General features: G+C 42.0%; 1 protein-coding gene across 1 annotated transcript in view; it reads right to left on the minus strand.

Annotated features, from left to right (window-relative positions):
• The window catches only part of GCK (glucokinase), a 177,428-nt gene extending 163,179 nt beyond the window's left edge, over positions 1-14,249 (minus strand). Inside the window, exon 1 of the mRNA XM_069214259.1 lies at positions 14,104-14,249. Within this exon, the coding sequence (XP_069070360.1) occupies positions 14,104-14,112 (9 nt within the window). The 5' untranslated portion in view covers positions 14,113-14,249. The remainder of the gene's footprint in view (positions 1-14,103) is intronic.
• Positions 14,250-22,540: the final 8,291 nt, after the last annotated feature.

Here is a 22,540-nt window from a genome sequence, read left to right on the forward strand (position 1 = left end):
ACTTTAGCTTTCAGACAGATAGACCCTTTTCTCTTTAGGGGTAGCAATGAATTTCCACATGTGCATGCACTTAGCCACTTTATAGTTATGGCACTTTGCGCTTTCAGGCACCTTGATATTAGAGTTTTTCATCTATTTTAAGAACTAGTGGTTCCTGTAAAATAATTAGTTTAGGATGAAAGGAGACAAGAAATTGAGTTGCTGGTCGCCTCATTTAATGCTAATGGCTTAAATAATAAGTATAAAGCCAGAGCAATTGAAGACTGGACTAAATCTTATTCTCCTGACGTGGTAATGATTCAAGAGATGCATTTTAAGGCAGGTGGAAGTAGGCAGCTTTTTATGTAAAAAAACTGGGCTCAATATGAATGTAGCTGGAATGCTCTGGTGGCCCGTAGGAGCCTAGGAATATATATTCATAAGCATTTCTGGTGTGAAATTAGTACCTCCCTTACAGATAGGGATGGTAGATGGGCCTGGGAAAATGTTCGACTTAACGGGAATAGTATTACTTTAGCTACAAAATACGCTCCTATACCGGATGAACCTGTCCCGTTCATCAAACCTTTCCAATCGCATATGACAATTCCAGGTAAGCTAATCTTTGGCAGCAATTTTAATTTTTTGCAAAACCCTGGGCTGGACTCTTCTTCTGGCACCCGTGGACAAAATAAACCTCGAACAGCCAAAATTATCTCTGAGTTTATGCAGGCAATGAATCTTAGTGATCTATGGAGATAGGGCAATCCACTTTCAAGTGAATACACATGTATTTCTGAGAGGTTCAAGTTGGCTGCTAGATTAGACTTTTTTATGGTAACATCCAATCTATCAATTAATGTGCCTAAGGGCATATTCTGAATGGCTTTTCGGACCATTCATTAGTAACAATCTCAGTGCTGGGCATTGGAAGACATTGTTCCACTCGTCAATGGTCATTCAATCTGGTCAAACTGGAAGATAAATCTTTGGTTCAAGAGATGACGATTGCTACAAAGAGCCATTTTGCAATTAATAGCGACAGTGCCCCTACAGAAATGGTCTTAGATGCTTTTAAAGCCTCTCTGCGTGTCATCGTAACATCAAAAAGTATAACGGAAAGGAGAGAGATACTGGAAAAGAGAGCAGGTTTAGAGTGTGAAGGCTGTTTTAGTGGCCTTGCAAAATAAATTAGGGGAGGCTAGATCTAGGCTGAAGGAAGCTAGACAGTTGATGTTTGAGTATTATTATGAAATTGACTACAACTTGAATAATGCCTATTTGCATGGAACATATGAGGAAAGTGAGTATGCAGGGTGATTTAGTTCGGGACAGATTAGTCCAAAACATCATTACCTCTTTATATGATGAAACTATAGGCACACGCAACTCCGACCCCTTAGCGATACACCCCCTGTTCTAGTGATATTTCGACCTTACATATAATTTAGACCCAGGGATTAATATAGATCATCTCTGTTCCTTCCTCAGTGAGATTTCTATTCATGAATTGAAATCAGATCAGGCCCAAGCTTTGATGGCTTCATTTACGCTTGCTGAAGTTGATAAGGTGATTAATTTCATGGCCAATGCCAAGGCTTGTGGTGAAGCCGGCATTCCTGTCAGGGTTTATAAACAGTTTATTTCTCTCCTTAGCCCGTGAATCTTACAATTGAGCAATTATATCTTAGCAGGTGGGAATGTTCTGTCGTCTTTTAATAAAACTGTTATTGTAAGTTGTGATAAGAACCCTGAAAATCTTAATTCTTATTGACCCATTAGTCTTTTAAATTCTGATTATAAAATCATCATGAAATTATTTGTGAAAAGATTGAATCGTTTTATGGGGGATTTAGTCCATAGGGACCAATGTGGTTTTATTCCAGGAAGGTAACTTTATACTAACACAAATATTTTGATTGAGACTCTTGATTTTTTTAAATCACTCTTCTGTTTTTGTTGACTTTTAAAGCTCTCCTCAGATACAGAATCCCAACCAAGTAATAACTGCATTATACAAATAAAAGACTACAAATAGATGTGCAATAGTGATGTGCATGGAAAGGTTTGCTTCTCATCTCTTCGTAGCTCACTCTTGAAATAGATGTAAAATGACCTCATATTCACTAGTTATCCTCATATCACAAGTGAGGTACAGCAGCTGAAAGAGACACTGAAGATTGCCTTTCAAGCCAATCCAGTTTTCCAGGTATGGAGTAAAGCAGAATTCATAAACTCTGGACACAGAGCTTTAAAGACTCCTACCCTTCCTCGATGTGGTTCTATGCCCACATGCACACCATCTCCAGGAAACTCACTGACCTACCACTGCAATCCAGTGACTTCTTGTCACAGCAACTGAGATTAATCTTAGCTCAGTACCTGAGCAGAACTAGTACAGAGAAACACAGTGAAAAGGATAGAGAGACAACACAGAGAGGTCACTATAACTTGAGGAATGACCCAGCAAACTGGAGAGAAAACAAGGGTCTAGAATGAGATTCTTCTCACTAAAGATATGTATAGAGTTCATAGAGAGAAAGGACGGGCCTTGCTGGTTAGCAGCCGTCTTCGCAAATGATTACCAAATCCAGGGATTGTAGAAGAAGGACACAAAATTATTTGGTTCTACCCACTAATAAAAAAGAACCATAAAATGTCATTCAATTGAAATCAAACTACTGTAAGCTGTCAAGTAATGACAAGGACAGATGCTGAAGTGGATCTTAACAGAACATGACTATTGTTTTTACTGTTTAATACGTACATTACTTCTTAGTAACAGTATTCATTTTTTTAATTTTCAGATAAAAACGTCTACTTTTCACTGAATAACTGTACTTACTACTAGCTATGAATCTTATTCCCTTGTTGAGTTTGGAGGCATTTAAAATGATGTCTGTTTTGACAAAAACAAGAAAAAGAAGGTCTGTATGACCTGCAGTCTTGCTCCCTTTGCTCTTGTCTACCCAGCTTCATTGGTCATCCACCAGATAACTCCTACTAAATACCCAAACACACACAATCACAATCTCAAAATCCTGTTCTTTTCACCCACCCGTCACCATTCAACTGCTTTTTAGTTTTGGGATCATTTAGGCAGCTAAAGCACAACCAGGGGCAAGACTTTGTATTCGTTTATATGAAAATATACAAAACCATGTACACACAATGGATCATGGCATCCTAGCTGATTTATTTGTTATTGGCATCTGGTAAGGTCAAAAGTAACATAGAAAGATGGATTGAAACTATGACTTTTCCACTGTCTCGATCCACTTACAAAACTTTGTGTTATGGGGGTCTATGGCGGTTGGCGCTTTATCCATTTTGTTCAATATCCACAATTAAGCACTGGTTTCATTGACTTAGGTTTTGGATCCCACTATACCAACCAACGAGGACAGTCAGTAATTGTTTCTGAAAACAAAAAACAATGAACCCTATGTGGGAAAACTGCCAGTGCATGGGGGCCATCGGTGATTTTACCTACCTCGGACCCCATTCCTCATGTAGCACAGTCACAGGGAAAATTGGCATCAGGATGAGTTCCCTAAATCGTGCGGACCTCCAATGCAGTAAAGGTAGTAGAAATGTGTTGGACCGGCAATCACTAATGATGATGGAGTTCACCTACATCTAAATGGAGTGGGTGGATGTGCCATAGACAGAGCAATAAAGAGGCATCTCCACTTACAATGGAATAAATTCAAGACCAAAGATGCTGACAGATGTCTCCACTGCATACTTATAATATAATGAGACTAAGGCCAAATTATACTGTTGGCGGTACATACCGCCTACCGCCATGGTGACGGCCGCCAACGTACTGCCACTGCGGCTACCATCCGCCATATTATCAGCACTGCCTGACTTCTGCCACAATACGGGAGGAAATCCGGGAGTGCTCATGGTGGTGGACGGTGGTAAGCTGGCGCTGCTACCACCAGCACTGCTATGCCAGTTGTACACTGCTAGCCGTATTATGACCAATAATACGGCTGGTGGTGTTCTGCTGGCGGTAGCAGTTCCCCTTCCCCTTCCCTGCCGCAAGACCTCCTTGCCCAAGGTAAATCCAGCTTCCAACAGGGGAGGGAGGTGAGAGGGTTGGGGGGTGTTGTGTGTTTGTGTGTGTGTGTCTGAGTGTGTGTATGAATGTTTGAGTGTGTGTGTGTGTTGTGTTGTTTACTTGGGGGTATGCTTGTGAGTGAATGCGTGTAAGAATGGTGAGGTGAGTGTGTGTCTGCATGTCAGTGTGATTGTGTGTAAGAATGTGTGCGAGTATGAATGTGTGTATGTCAGTGTGTGAATGAATGTGTGCATGTCAGTGTTTGTATGTCAGTGTAAGTGAATGGGTGTATGCCTGGTGCGTGTGGGTGTCTGTGTGCATGTATGCGGGGAGGGGGTATGTGGGTCGAGGGGCGCTGTGACTGTAGTTTGGGTGGGGAGAGGGTGTGATGTGTGCATGTGTGGCTGTGTGGGGTGAGGTCAGTTGTGTGGTGTGTGTGTATGGGGGGTGAGTGGATCAGAAGGGGTGCGCGAGTTAGTTTGTGTATCTGGTAGGTGGGCGGGATGAGTTTGGATAGAGGGGCATCAGGTGAGTGTTGGGGGGTGGATGAGCCGCCTGCCGGTGACAGGGAAGGAATTCTCTATCACCGGTAGGGCCAACCACCATGGGCAATGCCACGAAAACCATGGTGGTAGGCCGGCTCATAATGCCATAGGCGGTACAATGTCGGCCGCCGGGCTGGAGATAGGTATCTCTGGCCCGTTGGCTCATACTGCCATGGCGGTATGAGTGGAGAAGTGGCGGGCTGGCTGTTGCCAACCCGCCAAACTCATAATGTGGTGGTATGTACCGCCAACCTGGCGGTCAGAAGGCTGCCAGGGACATAATAACCACCTAAATCTCCTTTCCTTGCACATATTTTGATACTCATATGTACCACAAGGTCGACCTGTGGAATTGACAATTTGTAGCTAAACAAAAGTTCCCCAACAGCCAGAATCTGTAGATTACCTACATTAGCCAAATATCCAATCTCATTTTGACTAAAAAAATCAGGTTTGTTGTTCCCGTTATAGGCCATCAGGGATTTGGAAGCAAGTTGTGAGATCCAATGCGGTCAATTTAGGACGACAGACATAGCCCTTCCTTGTGCAGATTTAATGACAGTTCTAGACGCATCACCTGATTAGAGTTTGAATTCTTCAACTCAAGAGTGTATTTCCATAATGGACCTTTAGTATTGTAAGAATGAAAAGTTAAACTGCCACAAAAAACAGAGCCTGGATTGTAAGCGCCATGGCCATGCATCAGGTTTGCTATGCTGCAATGAAATATTGACACATTTCACACTTAATCCTGACATTCCGATAGCCAAGGCAATCACAGTATAATTGCTGCAGCAGAATCCCAAATTAATCTGCTCTCAATCCTGACGTTCACGTAGTTGTACTCAAAACACCTTTAGTTTACTGAAATCCAAATGACAATTTTCAAATGCTCTTCCTGCCACAGAAACTACTGAAATGGTACTATGGGTGTTGGGAATGGGCAGGTATAGCTTCCACAAAAGAATGCATCCATTGGTGTGCATCATGTCGTATTGCGTACAGGTGAAGCACGAAGATCTAACCTCATTCAGTAGAAATTGATGCTAATAAAGAATAAAAATCTCCACTCCCGGCATTCTTGTAGTATAAATCATCTTTCAGAAAAGTAGTTATGGCATGATGATCATGCTTTGGATGTCTAGTTTTCAGTTGCTACTTGTTGTGGATTACAGTTTTAGTCAGTGTTTTCTAATGTTTTCAAAAAGCGTAAAAAGCCTGTAGTTGTAACTGTTTACTATTTTTGTGCTGGATACAAAATCATCGGATGGTGCTTTTCCAGTGTGTCTAAAGAGATTATAAATAGATTTGCTTTTATTTCCTTATTTACCTCTTCATGCATATGGTCAATGCCTCCCCTTTTACTACCTCTATAGGCTTGTGTACTTTTCCATGAAGGGTCTCTTTCAAATAACTTTTCTTTATTTCACATCCCTACGAGTATCATTTCTCAGTACTCAAACCTCGTCTTTTCAGCAACCCAGCCCCACCCCATGCCAAGAATCTACATGTATGGAGATACGTTTGCACCTCATTAAGATTTGATTAAAGAAGATACAATATGAATGGTGGGTATTTAACACACGTTCCTGTCTGCTTGAGATATGTACTGTGGGATGCTTGGTGCTCTGTCACTGCCAAACAGTAACACGCTGCCCTGTTATTTTTCTCAAGACACCAAGAAAAAACCGGGCTAATAAATGCTTTATTTCTGTCTGATCTGTGTCTATTCTAGCTCTGCCTGGTCAAAGGAGAGAAATACTATTTAGGGACTTCATCTAATCAGGTCAATGCACAGGACCAACATGACATTCTTAGATGCTAGGCTGACTGGTAATACGGCCAAATACACTCATGCTGCACGTATCCATGTGTGCAAACTAAGGCACCAGTAGTGTAACATCAGAGATACGAAAGCCAAAAGCTATTGGCTTGTCACTGCTTGTTTTATTACACTTGTCCTACCGAAAAACAGGCTAACGTAGTTGTGCGTGCCCCATGCATTGGCTTAGCTTTTTGGGGACTGCATATTTATAGCACGCATAAATATTCCTTAAATACGAACTTGTTCACTACTGGCTAACTGGAGGTGATCTGAGAAGATTCTTTGCTACCTGAACCCTGGAGAACTTCTCCTTGATCAATTTCTCTTTGTCCTGCCTCTTTTTTCAGGTCCTCCACGTATGTACCTCCACCTCCAGTGCACTGACAGAGTCTGTCACCTCCTGCCACTAAGCTGCCTTCTCCACTTCACTAAGGGTGTCTGGAGTAAGATCATGTAGTTCTGTTTAGTGTTCTACAAAGCCTATTACAAGGTATGGCTCCTCTGTGAAGTTCCTCTTTTAGAGTGTGGTTGCCTGCATCCAGGAGGCTGTTTAAGGGTCATGTAGACCAAACAGAAGAGGGAGAACAAAGGATGTGGCCTGAATGTATGCAACTGTTTGCTGTGTTAATGTGTCTCATATATGTTACAGGCGATCAGATGATTTCCATTCACTATGCTTTCCAAGAGGTCTTAGCCTATAAGAGTAGATGAGAAATCCACTTGTAAATTTACTACTATTAACCCTCCTCATTTGAAGGCGAGGGAACACAGTTTTCCTGGTAGTGGAGTCACTTCTAACTCTGACAAACCTTTGAGGTCAATTTGAAGTCAGTGGAAATGGCACTGGAGGGCTCTGAGGTGGCTTATACAACACTATATCCACCAGCGCCCATTCAGCCATTTCAACAATGCAGTCTTAGACACAACCCACAAATGTCCACCACAGCTGAGAACTAGGTATGGTGTTTCCCCAAAAATTATTGCTTTGCTCTTTATCTTAAGAAATGGCCATGGTGGACCTTTCATCACATTTTCCCCTATCGCGCCTCAAGTAACAGACACAGGAACTGTGCTGGGGGAAACTTTGCCAGTCAGGTGAAAAACTCTAAATTTTAAGGCCAGCTGGGTCTGGGCAATGACGGGTGTGCCTCTGCCACATCAGATGCAGGGCAGTTGGCCTGCTAAACCTCACATGAGACCATAAACTCTTACCTTGTCAACTAATTTTGGTTTGGACCTGTAGATTATTTATTAACTGTACTTTTTGGTCAGTTACTGTACATGGAGTACACACTCTTCTTTCAGATGCTCTGCTTGACCCAACTACCAAGGGGAGCCGGACTTTCTAACACATGCTTATTCACAGCTCAAATCACAAATGTGACTTCTTATCCCACCTCTCACCTCCTCCACAGCTTAACAACCCCGTATCTTACAAGAAGCATGGCACACAGTAGGGGTCAAATTCTTATAGTAAAACAAAGAGGATTACACATCGGGGGAGTCCAGGCTAAAGAAATCAACTCAGATCTTTGTATAAGGGACCGATAATGCCGGATCACCTACGCCAGTTCTACATCCCGGTAGCCCTACCATGAATCTTTGGAGGGTACTTGACTTTCACATTTGTGTAATTTTCCACCATTTAATGGATTAGGTATGTTATTAGGTCCTGATGAATCGCACAAGATAATTTGTCTGTAATAAGCGAGAAACATGTTGACCACTTACATAGAGTAACACAGGGGACCCTGTGTGCTCCGTCTCTTGTATATTATTTTCTTCCAAGAGACTCAAAAACTATTACTATACCTACCTACACTTATATGGGGGGTGTGGACATCATCCCACGAACTCCCCGTGTCTGGTTTTTAATCTTGCCAGAGGCTGTAGCATGAGAATTAAAAATACTAGTGATCACCTCTAGGCATTTTTAATCTTCCCTTTACCAATCCACCCCTTTTTCTGACTGGCTTTTTCAATTCTTAAAAAGATCTCCGGCAAAGAGCCCCCCTACGGGGCCCGTCAGGCATTGCAGCGCCGGCCTGACGAGGAGCTGGCCCTATGATGAAGCATGTCACCGGATGGTGAGTGAGGGCTCTTGCTTCGAAAAGTTTCGGTTCCCAGCTAATGACTGAACTACTTATTTGAAAGAAACCCACAATATTAGGTGGAACCGTGTGTAATCCTCTTTGTTTTACTGTCTATTGGGAACCTTACACACAGGACCAGGAGTCACTCTCCGAATATCCCAAAATTCTTTTGCCCCTCCTTTGTTGCTTCTCTGGTCAAATTCTTATAGCCATTAATATTCAGTGTTGAATGTGTAACATCACCACCCACTTAAAAATATACAATCACTTAATTGTAAAATTGCAATAAACTTTTTTAATAAGATCTGGCCCTGGTTTTGAAGTTTCCAGGTTTTTAGGTCTCACCTGAGATTGCACATTCATATTTGCACAACATTATGTTTACTTACAAGATGCTTAGACCTTGTCTCTTGATTACCACTCTTTGGCTTTATTGTCACTCTCATTTCCTTGCTTCTCTTTGATAAGCGCATGCCTGCTTCACTTCCAGTTGGTGTGACTGTCTGTCCCCTGGAGCACGTCAGAAATACTGCTTCCTTGGCCAGTGTGTGTCCTTCCACTGGTTGCGCTTCCAGACATATGTTGTCTGACTTGCACCAGTCCCCCAAGCCTCCAGTGCTGCGTCACCCCCACCCTCCATCTATGTCGCTTTGGCCTCCACCTGCTCATCCCCCCTGTTGCATCGGCCTTCATGTTACTCGGTATCTCTATCTGCATTTCCTGTTGCTTGCCTCCCTCTCGCTAACCCTCCCTGCGTTTTGCTTTGGCCACTCCCCCCACCAGCCTTGTTTTCCATGTTGCCCTCCCTTGGCCCATCTCAGAAAGTCATCCCTAGAGTACAACTACCACTGTGATGCTGTGCCAGTAGAAGTTTACTCGCTATCCAAAAAGCAAATAAGAACAATTTCTTAAGTTAATCTTGAACACCACCGTCTCTGTTAGAACATGTCTCCACTAGAAACTCTACAATTTGTGCAATTTATCCTCTTTTGCTTTCTTTGTAGATGTTTCTTTAATATATATTTCTTGATAGCTTGAATCATAGAAAATCCAGTTTTCTGCCTATTTTATTAAAAGTTCTATTTCTTGCTTAGCTTAGAGTTAGATGTGTCATATTCCAGCATTTTCCAGTATTTGTTATAACCTGCATATGTAATAACCAAATTCCAATTTTACAACATTTTTCTTGTAAAATGCAGCAATCTGTGTTCCTGGTTTAGCAAGAGGGACGTCTGCCCCCTTAAAATACACTTTCTGACTTCGGAGCAAAACAGGCTGCCCAGACCAGAAGTGAAGAGTACTCTCTGACACCCACTCCAGGCTCACATATACTGTGGAACCAGTACCGAAGAGCCGGCAGAGCCTAAACACACCTTTATCCTGGGCATGGTGTCAGTACACATCTAGCTAGGTATGTCTCTCTGCTATCGACATTCAGAGGCAGGCCTGGGTACTAGTGACATTTGCAAGGACCTTGGAGGGAGAGGGAAAAGGTGGGGGTCATGAATCAGAATCTCACTGGACGGTACTAACTAGATACTCTACACGACCGTACACCCCCAGAAGTTCAATTGACTTTAGATAGAATTTTAAAAAATATGTTGCCATAAATATAAGGCCCATCACAAACGTTTCCTTAGACCTTAACATGTAAAAGTGCTTCTTTGTATCCAAAAACATGTGAGAGTAAAGACACATTTAAGTTTGATATGTGCAGGGGAGTAGCTTAGTCAGTTTTGTTAGGGGTGTAAAAGTCAGAGATTACTCAAAAGGCACTGAGGTGTGTCCCCAAATAAAAAGGATAAGAAGGGCTGGTGCCACCTGGCGGTGGTAAGCGACATTGGTAGGGGTACTGGTTCCCCCTGTTCCCCTTCACCCCCTCCCCCAGCGCCTTGAGACCCTCACAGGTGAGTAGCCGTGCTCTACAAAAACTAATTGAAACTGTTTTTCAGGTATTTTGGGAAAGTATGTCCAGGCAGCATAGGACTTCTGTGGTTTAGTCTAGACCACTCTAGATATTGACCACTCTAGTCCTGTTCCTTCTCAGATCAAGGTAAGGCAAAGAGGTCAAGAAGCGAATGCTAGCATAAACCAATACCTAATATTAGCAGACCATGCTTAGGATGGGCAGTAAGAGCAGGCTTTTTAGTAGCCCAGTAGTTGCATTTGCATGAAACCTAAACACCTTTATGGCACACAGATAGAAACTACGAGAAGTTCACACTATCATCAGACTCATCTAAAGAGCTCTCACTCCTTTCATGAACACTTGACCTCAACCATAATTCTCCCAGGCACCTAGAAGTGACTCGGTTCACATAAAAGAGTCATATGTTACATGGAAAAAATACATAAAAGCAACACATGGAAAAAACAAATGCTCTTACGGAATACAAGATTAAGTTAAAGTGTAATGTATCCAAGGACTGCATCGCTGTTGTTCAATGTTTTCTACAGTTGTTGGGAATACTAGCATTCTTTTTACCTACAAAGGACATGTATTTAGGACTTGATAGGAACCCATTTCAAAATGTTTAAATATTGCTGTATCTGAGACCTGGCAGGAACGACCCACTTAAAGCCCTGTAGGCGGTACACTGATGTGGAGCTACTGAAAGGCAAAGGCCCATTTGATCAATGTCATTGACCCTGCCTGTGCACCACAAACATCTTCCTAGGTCAATGCACAATCACAAGCCCAATCTTAACATTGAGCTACCAACTGAAATCTCAAGCCAGATGCATGACTCATCTTGAGGTCTTCTTGAACTCTTGAGCCCACTACAAGGTAAGTTTGTGTGTGGCATATACCTGCCTCACATTCTAACCTCATGCACCAAGAATTAATGACAAAGCAATTGCCTTTGATGTAAAATGGGCGAATTGTGAACAAATTGTGTGATCATAGGCAAATACTTTAATCTATCGAGCCTCCTGTTGTTTCGTTATCACACAACAGAGCACCTCCAAATGCTTCAGTGAGTTTATGTTTTAAAACTATCCTTTTTTTAATAAATACCTTTCAATGCAGTCATATAATCTAAAAGTCAGGGGAAACGCATCCCCATGATAAAGAAATGCACTTTTTTTTTAAAAAGTGCCTTTATCATATTTCACATGATGTTTGTTGCATGATTTACATGCCAGATATCGTTGTATCGTGGGTCCAGCATACGCTTTTAGAGCCTAGTCTGACCTTTGGCTTGGTTCTGGCTCACCTTTCCCCACTAGTATGTTGGCTCGCCCACCTCTACCAAGCCTGAAGCAACAGTGACCTAATGTTGTTGTTGTTGTTGCAGACAGCTAATAGAACTGATACTGCCATGCCAAGACCAACAATGCAATTATTAGAAGGATGTCCCAGCTCATACAACACCCCCTGAAACTACGTCTCAGTGTATTTGAGTGTGTTGGGATGGTTGGTCACCATTGGTAGATGCAAAAAAGATCCTTAATTTTAATCTCTTCCCTCCAACTGATCCATAAACAGTGACGGTGCATGGACGCCTAGAAAGACACAGAAACAGGGTAAGGGGTGCTAGGGGCTCAAAGTAAAAACAAACAAGCATTGGCAAAGCCAGTAGGCCCCACCTATGCATCAAACGTGCTAGGACGTGGTCAGCGCCGACCGCATCACACCGCTTTTTAGGTCTAGCTTGCCCGCCCACTGCTCACCATTTGTTGGCTTTATTGCAACTCTTATTTGCTGCCATTACTTCTTCACCTTTCAGCTGGAGCATGGGCAAGTACTGATTGCTTGAGCTTGATTTCTGTCCTTCTGCTGATCCCGCTACTATTTGTATTATTTTTCTTCTTTCCCTGTCGTCCTTGTCTGTGTTGCTTTCTCCCTCCCTCCCACCTGCTGCCCATGTTGCTTCTTCCCCTCCCACCCCGTGTCCTTATTGCTTCTTTCACTTCCATTCCCCATGTCTAAGGTGTTCCTTCCCCTCCTGCTCCTCGTTCGAGTTTCTTCTTCCCCTCCTATCCCTACTCCCCATCATCTGTGGTGCTTCTTCCCTCTTCAGCATCCCGTTGTCTGTGTTGTTTCTTCCTTCTTTCCCTTCCCACCCCTCCTTGTCTGTGTTACTTCTCTTCCCACCACAGAGCCTCCCGCATATTCCACGTTACCCACCCCTCACCTGCCACAAGAAAAAAGGGGGCTATGATGCGGCCAGCAATGGGCACATTGAACCATTTTTTTGTCAATGTTGCCCGTTCTTTCCCTCAGTCGCTGCTGTTCTCCTTATTTCTCTCCCTCACACACCATAAGAAAAAAAGGCACTATGACGTGGCCACCGCTGGCGGCATTAGTCCTTTTTTTAAAGTAACTTTTAGCCATTTGCTGCTCTACAACATGACTACACATATTGGCAAAGCCAATAGCTCTTGCATATACAAGACCTAGCCAATTCCTGTTTTATCTTTACTTTCAACCATGCTGCACAGCAGCCTCACTGCTGAATAACACGGCTAAACAAAACATTGATAAAGCGAATTACTCTCGCATCTGTTTATAGTACCGGCTGGTTTTTAGGAGTTATTTCTCAAATAAAAAATACATTGTGGGCTAGACACGGACTTTGACTGTAGCAGTGCACTAGAGCCCTCCAAACACCTCGAGCAAGCAAATAATGCCACATTAGCTAAAGATAATAAAGCAACAGTTTTCTATGTGAACAAATCCGTGAAATGGATCTGACAAGACGTTTGCGGATATCTATTACAATCCAGAAATTACAACTATTATAAACTCGGTTTTTCTTTAGATGTTTTTCGCAAAGTTTCAGCTTCCCACATGTTTTTCTGAGACTTTATTCCTACTAGTGAAAAAAATCCAAATAGAGAATTTAAGATGTAGCAGAGGCATCGATAAGCTCCAATTTAATTTGCAAATCTATTTCTATAGCAATTATTACTGCTGCAAGTACAACTACAAAGGTTTAAAAAATGATTCCACAATTTTTGGAAGCAAACATACTTAACTGTACCCACGCCTGGTGCAGGTAATTGTTTCTGAAAGAGTGCCTTCGCCAATACGGCAAAAATCCAGGGAAAGCTAGCTCAGTTGTGGAGCCCAAACTTTTTTTAAAGCTGGCTGCTGGCCATTTACTTTAGCAGTCAGTATAGCTAAACCCCTCTCTCCATTCGTTGTGCACACATATCGGGGATCTTGCAAATCAACTGGGTGTTATGTATTCAGTTTTGTTTCCTTGCGAAATTGAAAGCAAAGGAAGTCATTTTGCTACTTCACCTTAGTTGTGACTTTTTTTTTTAATCGGATAATCCCCCCGTTTCCAGAATTTAAACTTTAGGAGTATTTAGATTTTCTGAAACAAAAATGTATATGAATTCCATATTTTCAGCCGTTCGGCAATGGAAAAAGGCATGACTTCCTTTGGCTATTTGGAGAAAGGGGCAAGGCCACTGAAGTCAGAGGTGACTTCATTTTATTTTTTGCATATAGCGTAGTGAATTTCATTTATATATAGCTAGGCCTTATTGGAGGCTTCCTTTAACACTCATCAACGGCTAAATATGCTTTATTCCGTAAATGCAGAATAAACATGTATTTTGCAGAGAAGAGTACCTTACCAGGTCCATGCTGTCCTACTCGCATTCGATTTTCTGTCCTCGTCCTCCAAAGTGCATAGTAGGTTTTGGGACGGTTCCTGTTCAGTCCCAAATGACTGCCTCGGTGTCGCTGAAAAGTGGATAGAAACTTCTGCTCAGCTGCTTCTCTCTTTCTCCAGTGCTCTCGCACTCGCCCACTCCGCAAAGCTTTGTAGTTTGTTCAAGGCCAGGAGCCAGTGATAGCCTGTCCTGGCCTAGCGTTTACAGCTGACCCCGATAAAGGTTCATGGAATGTTGAAACAGTGGCGAAGGCCTGCCTGCTCCAGTCGTCTAATACAGGAAGGGGCCTCTCGTCGGTCCAATGTACACACCTTTTTTTGGCCTCACTAAAGGGTGCGTACTGAGAAGTGCTGACAGTATGCTGAAAAATTTGTGGAAAAGAATACTAACATTATCATCGTTCAAACTTGTGTACAAATCAGACTGAGTTGAAACAAAAAATAAGAACCCCCTTTGCAAGACTTGGTGAGAGGTCCCTAAATTTTCACTTAGGCTGGCCGCCTCACATCTCTCAGAACACATGGCAACATTTTAGAGCAAGTGGAAGATTTAAAAAAAAAAAAAAATCTGGAGAATGTATTTTCCCCACTGATCTATATTGAAATAGTAGGCAATCTGCCTGAATCTGGTCTATTGGCATTTCATTTTTGGCAGCTTATAACGCAGCACAAACAAAAACAGAGCTCTAACACTTGTTTTGTATGTGCTATGTAAAAACTGCTAAAAATGAATATGCCGCGGCCTTTCACACCCCTCTAACAATTAATTACAAATCGTTAACTTGTGATGTCGGAGGTTCTTCTTGGAGAGAGATGGGGGCGTGCATGACAGGCATCAACATTTCACTTTTGCCTTGTTTTATCATGAATTGGCGATCCGAATCAGGTTTCTGAATGCAGGAATCGTTGGGCAAGAGGCTAGCCTTGAAATAGGTAGTCTCCCGCCTGTATCACGAGGGTGGGCATGTATAAGCAAGGACTGTGCCCGAGCGGACCCTCTATGCGCTACAGGGGCCTAAATTACTACCCTGAAATCAGGGTCAATTCCCTTTGGAATTCTTGACGTTGACAGAAGCAAGCTTGCCTATGAGGAAATGGAAACGTTTTTTGGGTCGGCAAGTACCGTAGAAAGTACCTCTGATAGACCAGTAGACGCAATGGCCTATTGGGAAACCTCTCATATCCCCATTTGCAAAAATGCATCATCAACAGGTTTCTCAAATATAATTATAGAAATCTTTCTAGTATATGCAAGCTGCTCCAAAGAATGACAGTAGATGGTGTCTTATATCGATATTTAAAACACGTCAACAGTGGCATCAACAGACTTGAGGCTACGTTTAAATTATGACCAAACTATAGAGACTGGAAGACCTTGAGTTTTCCATTGCTGGAGCCCTCGTGGTCTGTTGACAGAAACAGACCTCCAACGACCCCACGGTGTAGGGGCCATCAGACTAAGGCCATTACGCCACCTACCTTTTTAGGGTAAACTCTAAAGTGTCTTTTTCTTCCTGTCCATCCATCCCTGCAGGAAAAACCTGGGGCAGAGGGACAGAAAAAATCATGAATCCCCAAACCTAGGGAGAAAACTTCCCGTGTGTGTGTGCCATTATTTCTGTTTTTTCTTAACCACATTTCTGCATTCAGAGTTTGTTTATGGAAAGCAGAACAATGTTAAAAGCAATGATAGAACGACTTTCAAAACCAATGCAGACCATTCACCATACTTTCTGTACACTGAAAATGACTGACGTGACTGTAGTTCATTTCAATGTATAGAACTGCTGATTCTTTAAATGTACGGAGATGAATGTCGGGCTGGCGGTCATCTATAATTTTGAAAGACTGTAGTCCATTAAAATGGCAGAAATAATATCCTTAGCCACCATGACGTATGGAGTACCATCTGTCAAACCATACACCAGGACCTGATTAAACCCCAGCTTCCCCACTTGAACATGTAGTCTAGCCTGTGATTACTTCTGCCTCAGCTACTCTTCCTTCAGCTGACAAAACTGGGAGCATCATATGAACATGTGTCTGTGGACTTGGATAATCAGTAGAAGCGAGTACAGGTATACCTAGTTCTGGGTGTAAAGCTGGATGTGCTTTATTATAAGCCTTTTGTTATATTTGTCTTCTGGGGCTGTTAGTGGAAAGTAGAAAGGGAGGAGGAAAAGACTCATGGTCAACATCATTAATTAAGAAGCAATGACAAAGCCAATACACCTTGCTTTGCATCTGGTGCACAACTGTCTCGTTAGGAGTTAAGTATGAACTAGCTAAAGTTTCCCGTGTACAGGCCACTGTTGTGTAAAATTAGAAGGGCACTTCATGGTAGGGCTGGCATAATTTTAATGGAAAAGTAGCATAACTTGTAAGTAAATTACCACTCTAATTCGTGGGTTGGTAGCTCATTATTAGTTTGCAAATAGGAAGAGAGTGCCCCTTTCACCTTCATCTCCTATTTGCAATTTGGAAGAGATAGAAAAACTCATTTTACGGGCAGGAAAAAGGCTTTTGTGAACAAAAAAACCTGTTTTGCGGTTACAGATCCCATGTTTTAGTGAATCACAGGGATTGCTATTCCAAAAGGGCTTTCTATATGAGGTTATGATTCTTTTTTTTACTATAGTTTTCCTCTTTATTAGAAACAATAGTATAACGTGGCACTCCGGGCCTTAAAAAAACAGTACTTTCTGCTAATGAATGCAATATCAACGTAATCAGTAAGGCAATAATAGCATAGTACAGTTGCATTCTATGTCATGCTAGGCGAAGTAGCCAGGCTAAAAAAAAAGAAGAAACAGATCACCATGCATAGTTCTAGACTGCGTAAGCAAGGAATTACATGCCTTCTTACAAGATTGGTCCTCGATTATAGTAGTTTAGAGGCTCCTCACTTGGCAGTCACAACCCCCTAACCTTCATAGCAATTGACTCTATGATTCTTAATGTTGTTATGATACCTTGTAGGTGTTTACCTACATCTAGGATGATTGCAGAGCGCTGTGCACTTTCTGGTATGCGTGTTTCAAAATGGTTTCAGGCCTTCCTCACAGACCGCGGTATAATTGGGCATACACTGATGTACTTCAGGTTTGTGTTTTGGTCTATCACTAGAACAGTATTCTGACTAATGATATGTAGGGTGGAGCATTGGGAGATTTATAGCCATAGACGATCATATTAGATGGTTGAATGGAAATGTTGTATTCATTCAGATGTAAAACTATGATTTTAGTTTGGCAGGAGAGCAGCCGCAAAGCAATGCCATTTCTCTGTGGAGATGATGTAGGTGCCTCCACAACAGTTGCCTTTAGATATCATTACATATTGCAATGTAACTTGGGAAACATGACCTCTGGGCTCAACACGTGTAGGCATGTGTAGGCACACCAGAAGGCAGGTGACAATCACAAACTGCTGATGAAAGGATGGTCAAGGGACCAAGGACGCAGGAGTGTACAGCACATAGATGAACAGTTATTGTGCCTTATGTTTCTCCACTGTTATCTGGGTGGAAAGTTGATAATGACTTCCTGTTATAGTGGGCCTGGACATCGGGGCAAAATGATGTGGGCATAACCTTTATCTGTGCCTGCCATAAAGTTTGGAATGCCACGGACGAACACCACTGACAAAATCTGGACGAAATTGCTTGAAGCTACTTGCATGTTTATTAGCGGGGAGCATTTTGTAGAAAATGCATTCTGCTGCCAAGAAGGAGCTTAAACTCTGACAAGCCAGATGTAAAAAGTACTGATCTGATTTCTCCTACTGTTCTTCCTCACTTCCTTCCCACTGCAGGGGTGTGCTTCTTTCTCCATGGTGACGACATATGTATGTGTCTAAATCAAAATGTGCATTATTAACACTCTCTCAAATCTACATGTGTATACTGACAGGGAACTAATGCAGTAAAAATGAATTTGCTAGGACATGGAGTGACTTATGCTAACAAGCCCTTAATTAGATCTCGACTCCATCGTCTCCGAAAAGGATGTCACAATGCCATATTTAATCTCTATCTACTTCTGCTTCACATAGTCAAGCAAGATGCGGTTTTAATTCTAAATGACACTGTTCTAAAAAAAGGCTCTAGACTACTGTAATGTTACTGCAATATTTTCCCTTTCGCCTGCATGCAGTATTGCACTTCAATCACAATGGTTCACAGTTGTTTATGTAACTAGTTGTTCTCACACCTCCAGGTGATATTACTTCAACCCCCCTGAATGAATACTTATGTAGTGGGTTAGTGCTAAGGTGGTAGGGTTATGAGATTTTCTATGTTTCTGTATTCTGATTTGATGAAAATGTAATCCTTTGCTCACATCACACTGACTCTGCAGTCCTAATGACTGTTTATGAAGAACATTTTTATATAAACCCTCAAATCTGGAGGTTGGCCTGAAGTTCTAGGAGATCTTTCAGGGTCAAAACTATGGATAATGCCCAATCTCTTACTAATTTTGCTGGACATTTGAGACTTGGCCTATCACTGACTTGACCTATGATTTTGCATTTGTTCCTAATGCTGAGAGTCTTAATAGCAGTGACTTTATGCATTTAAATGAGTCTACTGCTGCATGTATGTATTGTATCACCTTCTTTGAAGTTTGTAATAAAACTTCATGCTATTCTAAATTCACCCTGGAATACACTTCTTGGGTCCATCCTTTCTTATTTCATTGTATTTTGAAATGCTCTTTTGTACCTTTTCTCTTGGCCATCTGCCCCATGAAACTGAGGTTAACACAGTCTCCAAGCCACCCAGTTCCTGGGCCTGCAACTGTGATGCAGATTTTTTCCAGGACCCCTGTGCACCCACAGTTTCTTGATAGCAGAGCATGTTTGACAGATAAGGGGTGGAGTAAGGAATTATTTTGCTCCTATCCCTACACTAACTTTTTGTCTGCCTTCCCAAGTCTTCCTTTGGATTAATTACAGACCTTGCTGATGTTCAGTGCTGCTCCAGAGCAAAAGGATTATGAAGATAAGTAGGGCAGAACGATTCTTGAGACTGATAATGTTCGGTGTGCTAGTGATGCATTGTAGGATGTGTACATGCGAGTGAGATTTGTGTTGGGTCGTGAATTGTTATTCTGCATGTGGGTTCTTTGGGTTTATGGTGTTAATTCTTGTGTTGGGTAAGCTGTCTCTAAGCTCTACAAGGTTTGTTTTCACACCTACCAGTGACACGCGTGAACTTCGATCAATGAACCAACGCTTGAATGTGAAAAACAGATTTTTATAGCCCTGCAGAACCCCACCCAATACACAGTTTAAGTGGTGCCAAAGCTTTTGGGTTACCAACAGTCAATAAACTGGGGTCCAGGGACACCAGAGTGATTAGAAACAAACCTCTTTCGCTCTTCTCAATACCACACATACCAACTGCACTAATAAAAAGACACTTTAATTAAAAAGCATGTTTATTTCCACAGGCGCACTCTGCTGCCAAGTACATCTAAAACAACCACACAGAATATGATTAAAACAGCACAAATGCACATTGTAAACAAAAAGAATAAAATAAACAATTCTCCCACAGTTAAAATGTCATCTAAAAACTTAACTCCCTAAAACCTACTTGTATGCAAAACTCTAGGAGAGCATGGAGAGTAGAATCATTTGCATCTAGATTTTCTTAAGGAGAATGAGCACACAGCATACTTTATATCTTTAATTATCAGGAGACAAGGAGGCTGTGTTCCCTGTAAAAGGCAAACACACATTCAGCATCAGCTCCTCCGAGGTTCAGGCTCGATATTAGCTTTCATTGGAAAATGCTAACAGCAGAATCTCTGGCAGACAGGATCTTCTCTGGCAGTATGTTGCTAGGGATAATCTGGGGCAAGAGGTCAATTGCAGTCCTTTTATACAATACCATGTCTAAGATGGAATTTCCAACATCACCTTAAGAATGATTGAAATAACCAATAAGCATCAAGATGCTGGTCTAACAGGCATTCTTTTAAACATGTAAGGGGAAAAATACAATTCAGTCTACACTATTTTGGCTATTGTTCTTTGTTTGACCTTGAAATTGAGACGACAAGGCACTTGTTCCAGACTGATGTCGCATCAGGTGTTTTGTTGATGTCTACATCTAAACAGCTTGGCACTCTCATGGTACTTGTACAGATAAAGACAGATGACATCTGCAACATAGGCAGATGTGGATGATGTTGCAATCATACAGAAAATGAGGCCTCAGCATCCCTAAAATGGAGTTGGGCCTTATGCCTTTATGTGGCCACACCCAACAAAAGTGAGAACACAAATCAATAGATATCAATATGTACTTATATTGGTTAACAAAATGTATTGTGACAGTAGGGTCCTCATAAATTACCCCAAACTGGATGTGGGAGACTGCGAGGGGAGTTAGTAGGGGTTTCTTAACAGCAGTACCAGTAGATTCTTTAATCTTTTGACAGATGCCACAATTTCTGACATAGTCTTTTGTCTGTTTATATTAATCAGGCCACTAGTAGCATTACCGTAGCATTGCTACTGTTACATTAATCCCAGCATGAGCAGATGCCCACCCCACATGAGCGTCTCTGATTAAATCTAATCTGGTCAGTTTATTAGGTATTGTCCTGTCTCCCAGGTAGTGTGACTACAAGAGTATGCTCTGGACTAAGGGTGTAGGAATACTTAGGAGGAAAGCCTAAGGGAGGTTTTCTACCTTGTTTGGTGGCATGAATGTCTGTTAAAATACCTGTGTCGATCTGTGTTTGAGATCTGGTTAAAGCTGCTACTCTAACAGTCTGAATTGCATCTGTGGCACCTTGTCAGCAACGCAGTTCCATTTAGCATGAAATCCATCACAATGATGGGCCAAAGTGTGCCTCATATGGACCAACTGATGAAGCTTATCTTGTAAGAAAGCTATCCTTCCCCAGACTTGTTTATTGTTAATAGAGCTTCACTTTGAATCCTTAAATCCACTCAAGCGCCAGTGTTGCAAAATCACCATTTTATCGTTGCACACAGAAGGATGAATCTGACATTGTAAGTGTGGGAACTGATGGATTAACCATTTGCAATGCAAATAACAAGGCATGGTATACAGTCGCGTAAGATGTTCGTGAGGGTGCTCTGTCGATGGAATTCACCATCTTTCACTACATCTTGCACTAATGTGCAGGCTTTGGAGTATTTGTATTTTGTTCCTTCCACTGGTTGAGCAGAGCCCTCTGTATAGCATATACTCTGATAAGACTCAATGGGTAAAGCTTTTGGAGTTGAGTGATCTGTTGTTCATATTGGAGAAAAGCTTGTGTACAAAGGGGGGTATCATACAGAAACGTTACATGCATTGCTCTTAAAGAAGAGGCCCACTTTACCCACCTTGGGTGCAGGGCACGAGCATGAGGAATGCTTGCCTTGGAGGCAACCCCCTAGTGCCAGTACGCAAGAAACCACAATCAAGGGTTTTCCCTGCACCAAGGAAAGCTACTTCAAGATACCTGTTAACACTGTTGCAAGAATTGTTTCAATGGAAGCAAAACATGCTTCACTTGGGGAATACAAGTGAGACTTGTATGTAAGAGCAACAGTCTGTCCCTCATTGCAGACCATGCAGGTATAACCGGAGTGACTTGGTATGACTCGAAGAACTAGGTTGGTCTTACTGTCCCTAGTTTGTAAACATTTTATCTTGAGCATGTCTGTTTGCAGAGCATGCAAGATATAAGTGTTCCTGCTCATTCACTGTTTTGGTAAAAACGTGGGAGAAATCAAGTTATACAAGGGTTTCCTCACTCAGCCTAATGCAGCAAGTAAGTTTGTTCAAAGTTAAGGAATCCCAGCAGGGAATGCAACTCCCTAAGTGTATCCAGATGGTGCAAGACAGCACACTTCTGAAGGGAATCAGAAGCCAGAACCTTACCTTTGTTGTATAACTCGTATCCGAGGAACGTCACTGTAAGGTAGTCAATCTTCAATTTTTAAAGTTAATTCGGTAACCATGTGATGTAAATAGTGTTACAACTTTGTCCACTCCAGTCAGGTGTATGTTTTCATCATCATCTGTAGGACAGATCTCATCCAATGCATGACAATACCTCTGGATCTGGTTGTAAGATCTCCTTGATGCATGCTGAGAGTAAGCCAGGACTGTTCTTATAACCCACAGGCATGCACTGGAATGAGACCTGCACCCCACTGAAACTAAAAATGCTCTATTTAGACTGAAACCCCCATTAGAGATGTCAAGGGTTGTTTCGTATTTTTACCTCACAAGATTCATCATTAAATCTGTGCTATACACATTTTGCACCGCATATCTTCGTGAATGTGCCTTTTGAATTCCTATTGTCTAAAAATATCCTATTTGATCCGCCAGGTTTGGAGACAGGAAAAAGGGGTGCGTTCATTGG

This window comes from Pleurodeles waltl, chromosome 11 (assembly GCF_031143425.1).
Source record: "Pleurodeles waltl isolate 20211129_DDA chromosome 11, aPleWal1.hap1.20221129, whole genome shotgun sequence".
Classification (NCBI taxonomy): domain Eukaryota; kingdom Metazoa; phylum Chordata; class Amphibia; order Caudata; family Salamandridae; genus Pleurodeles; species Pleurodeles waltl.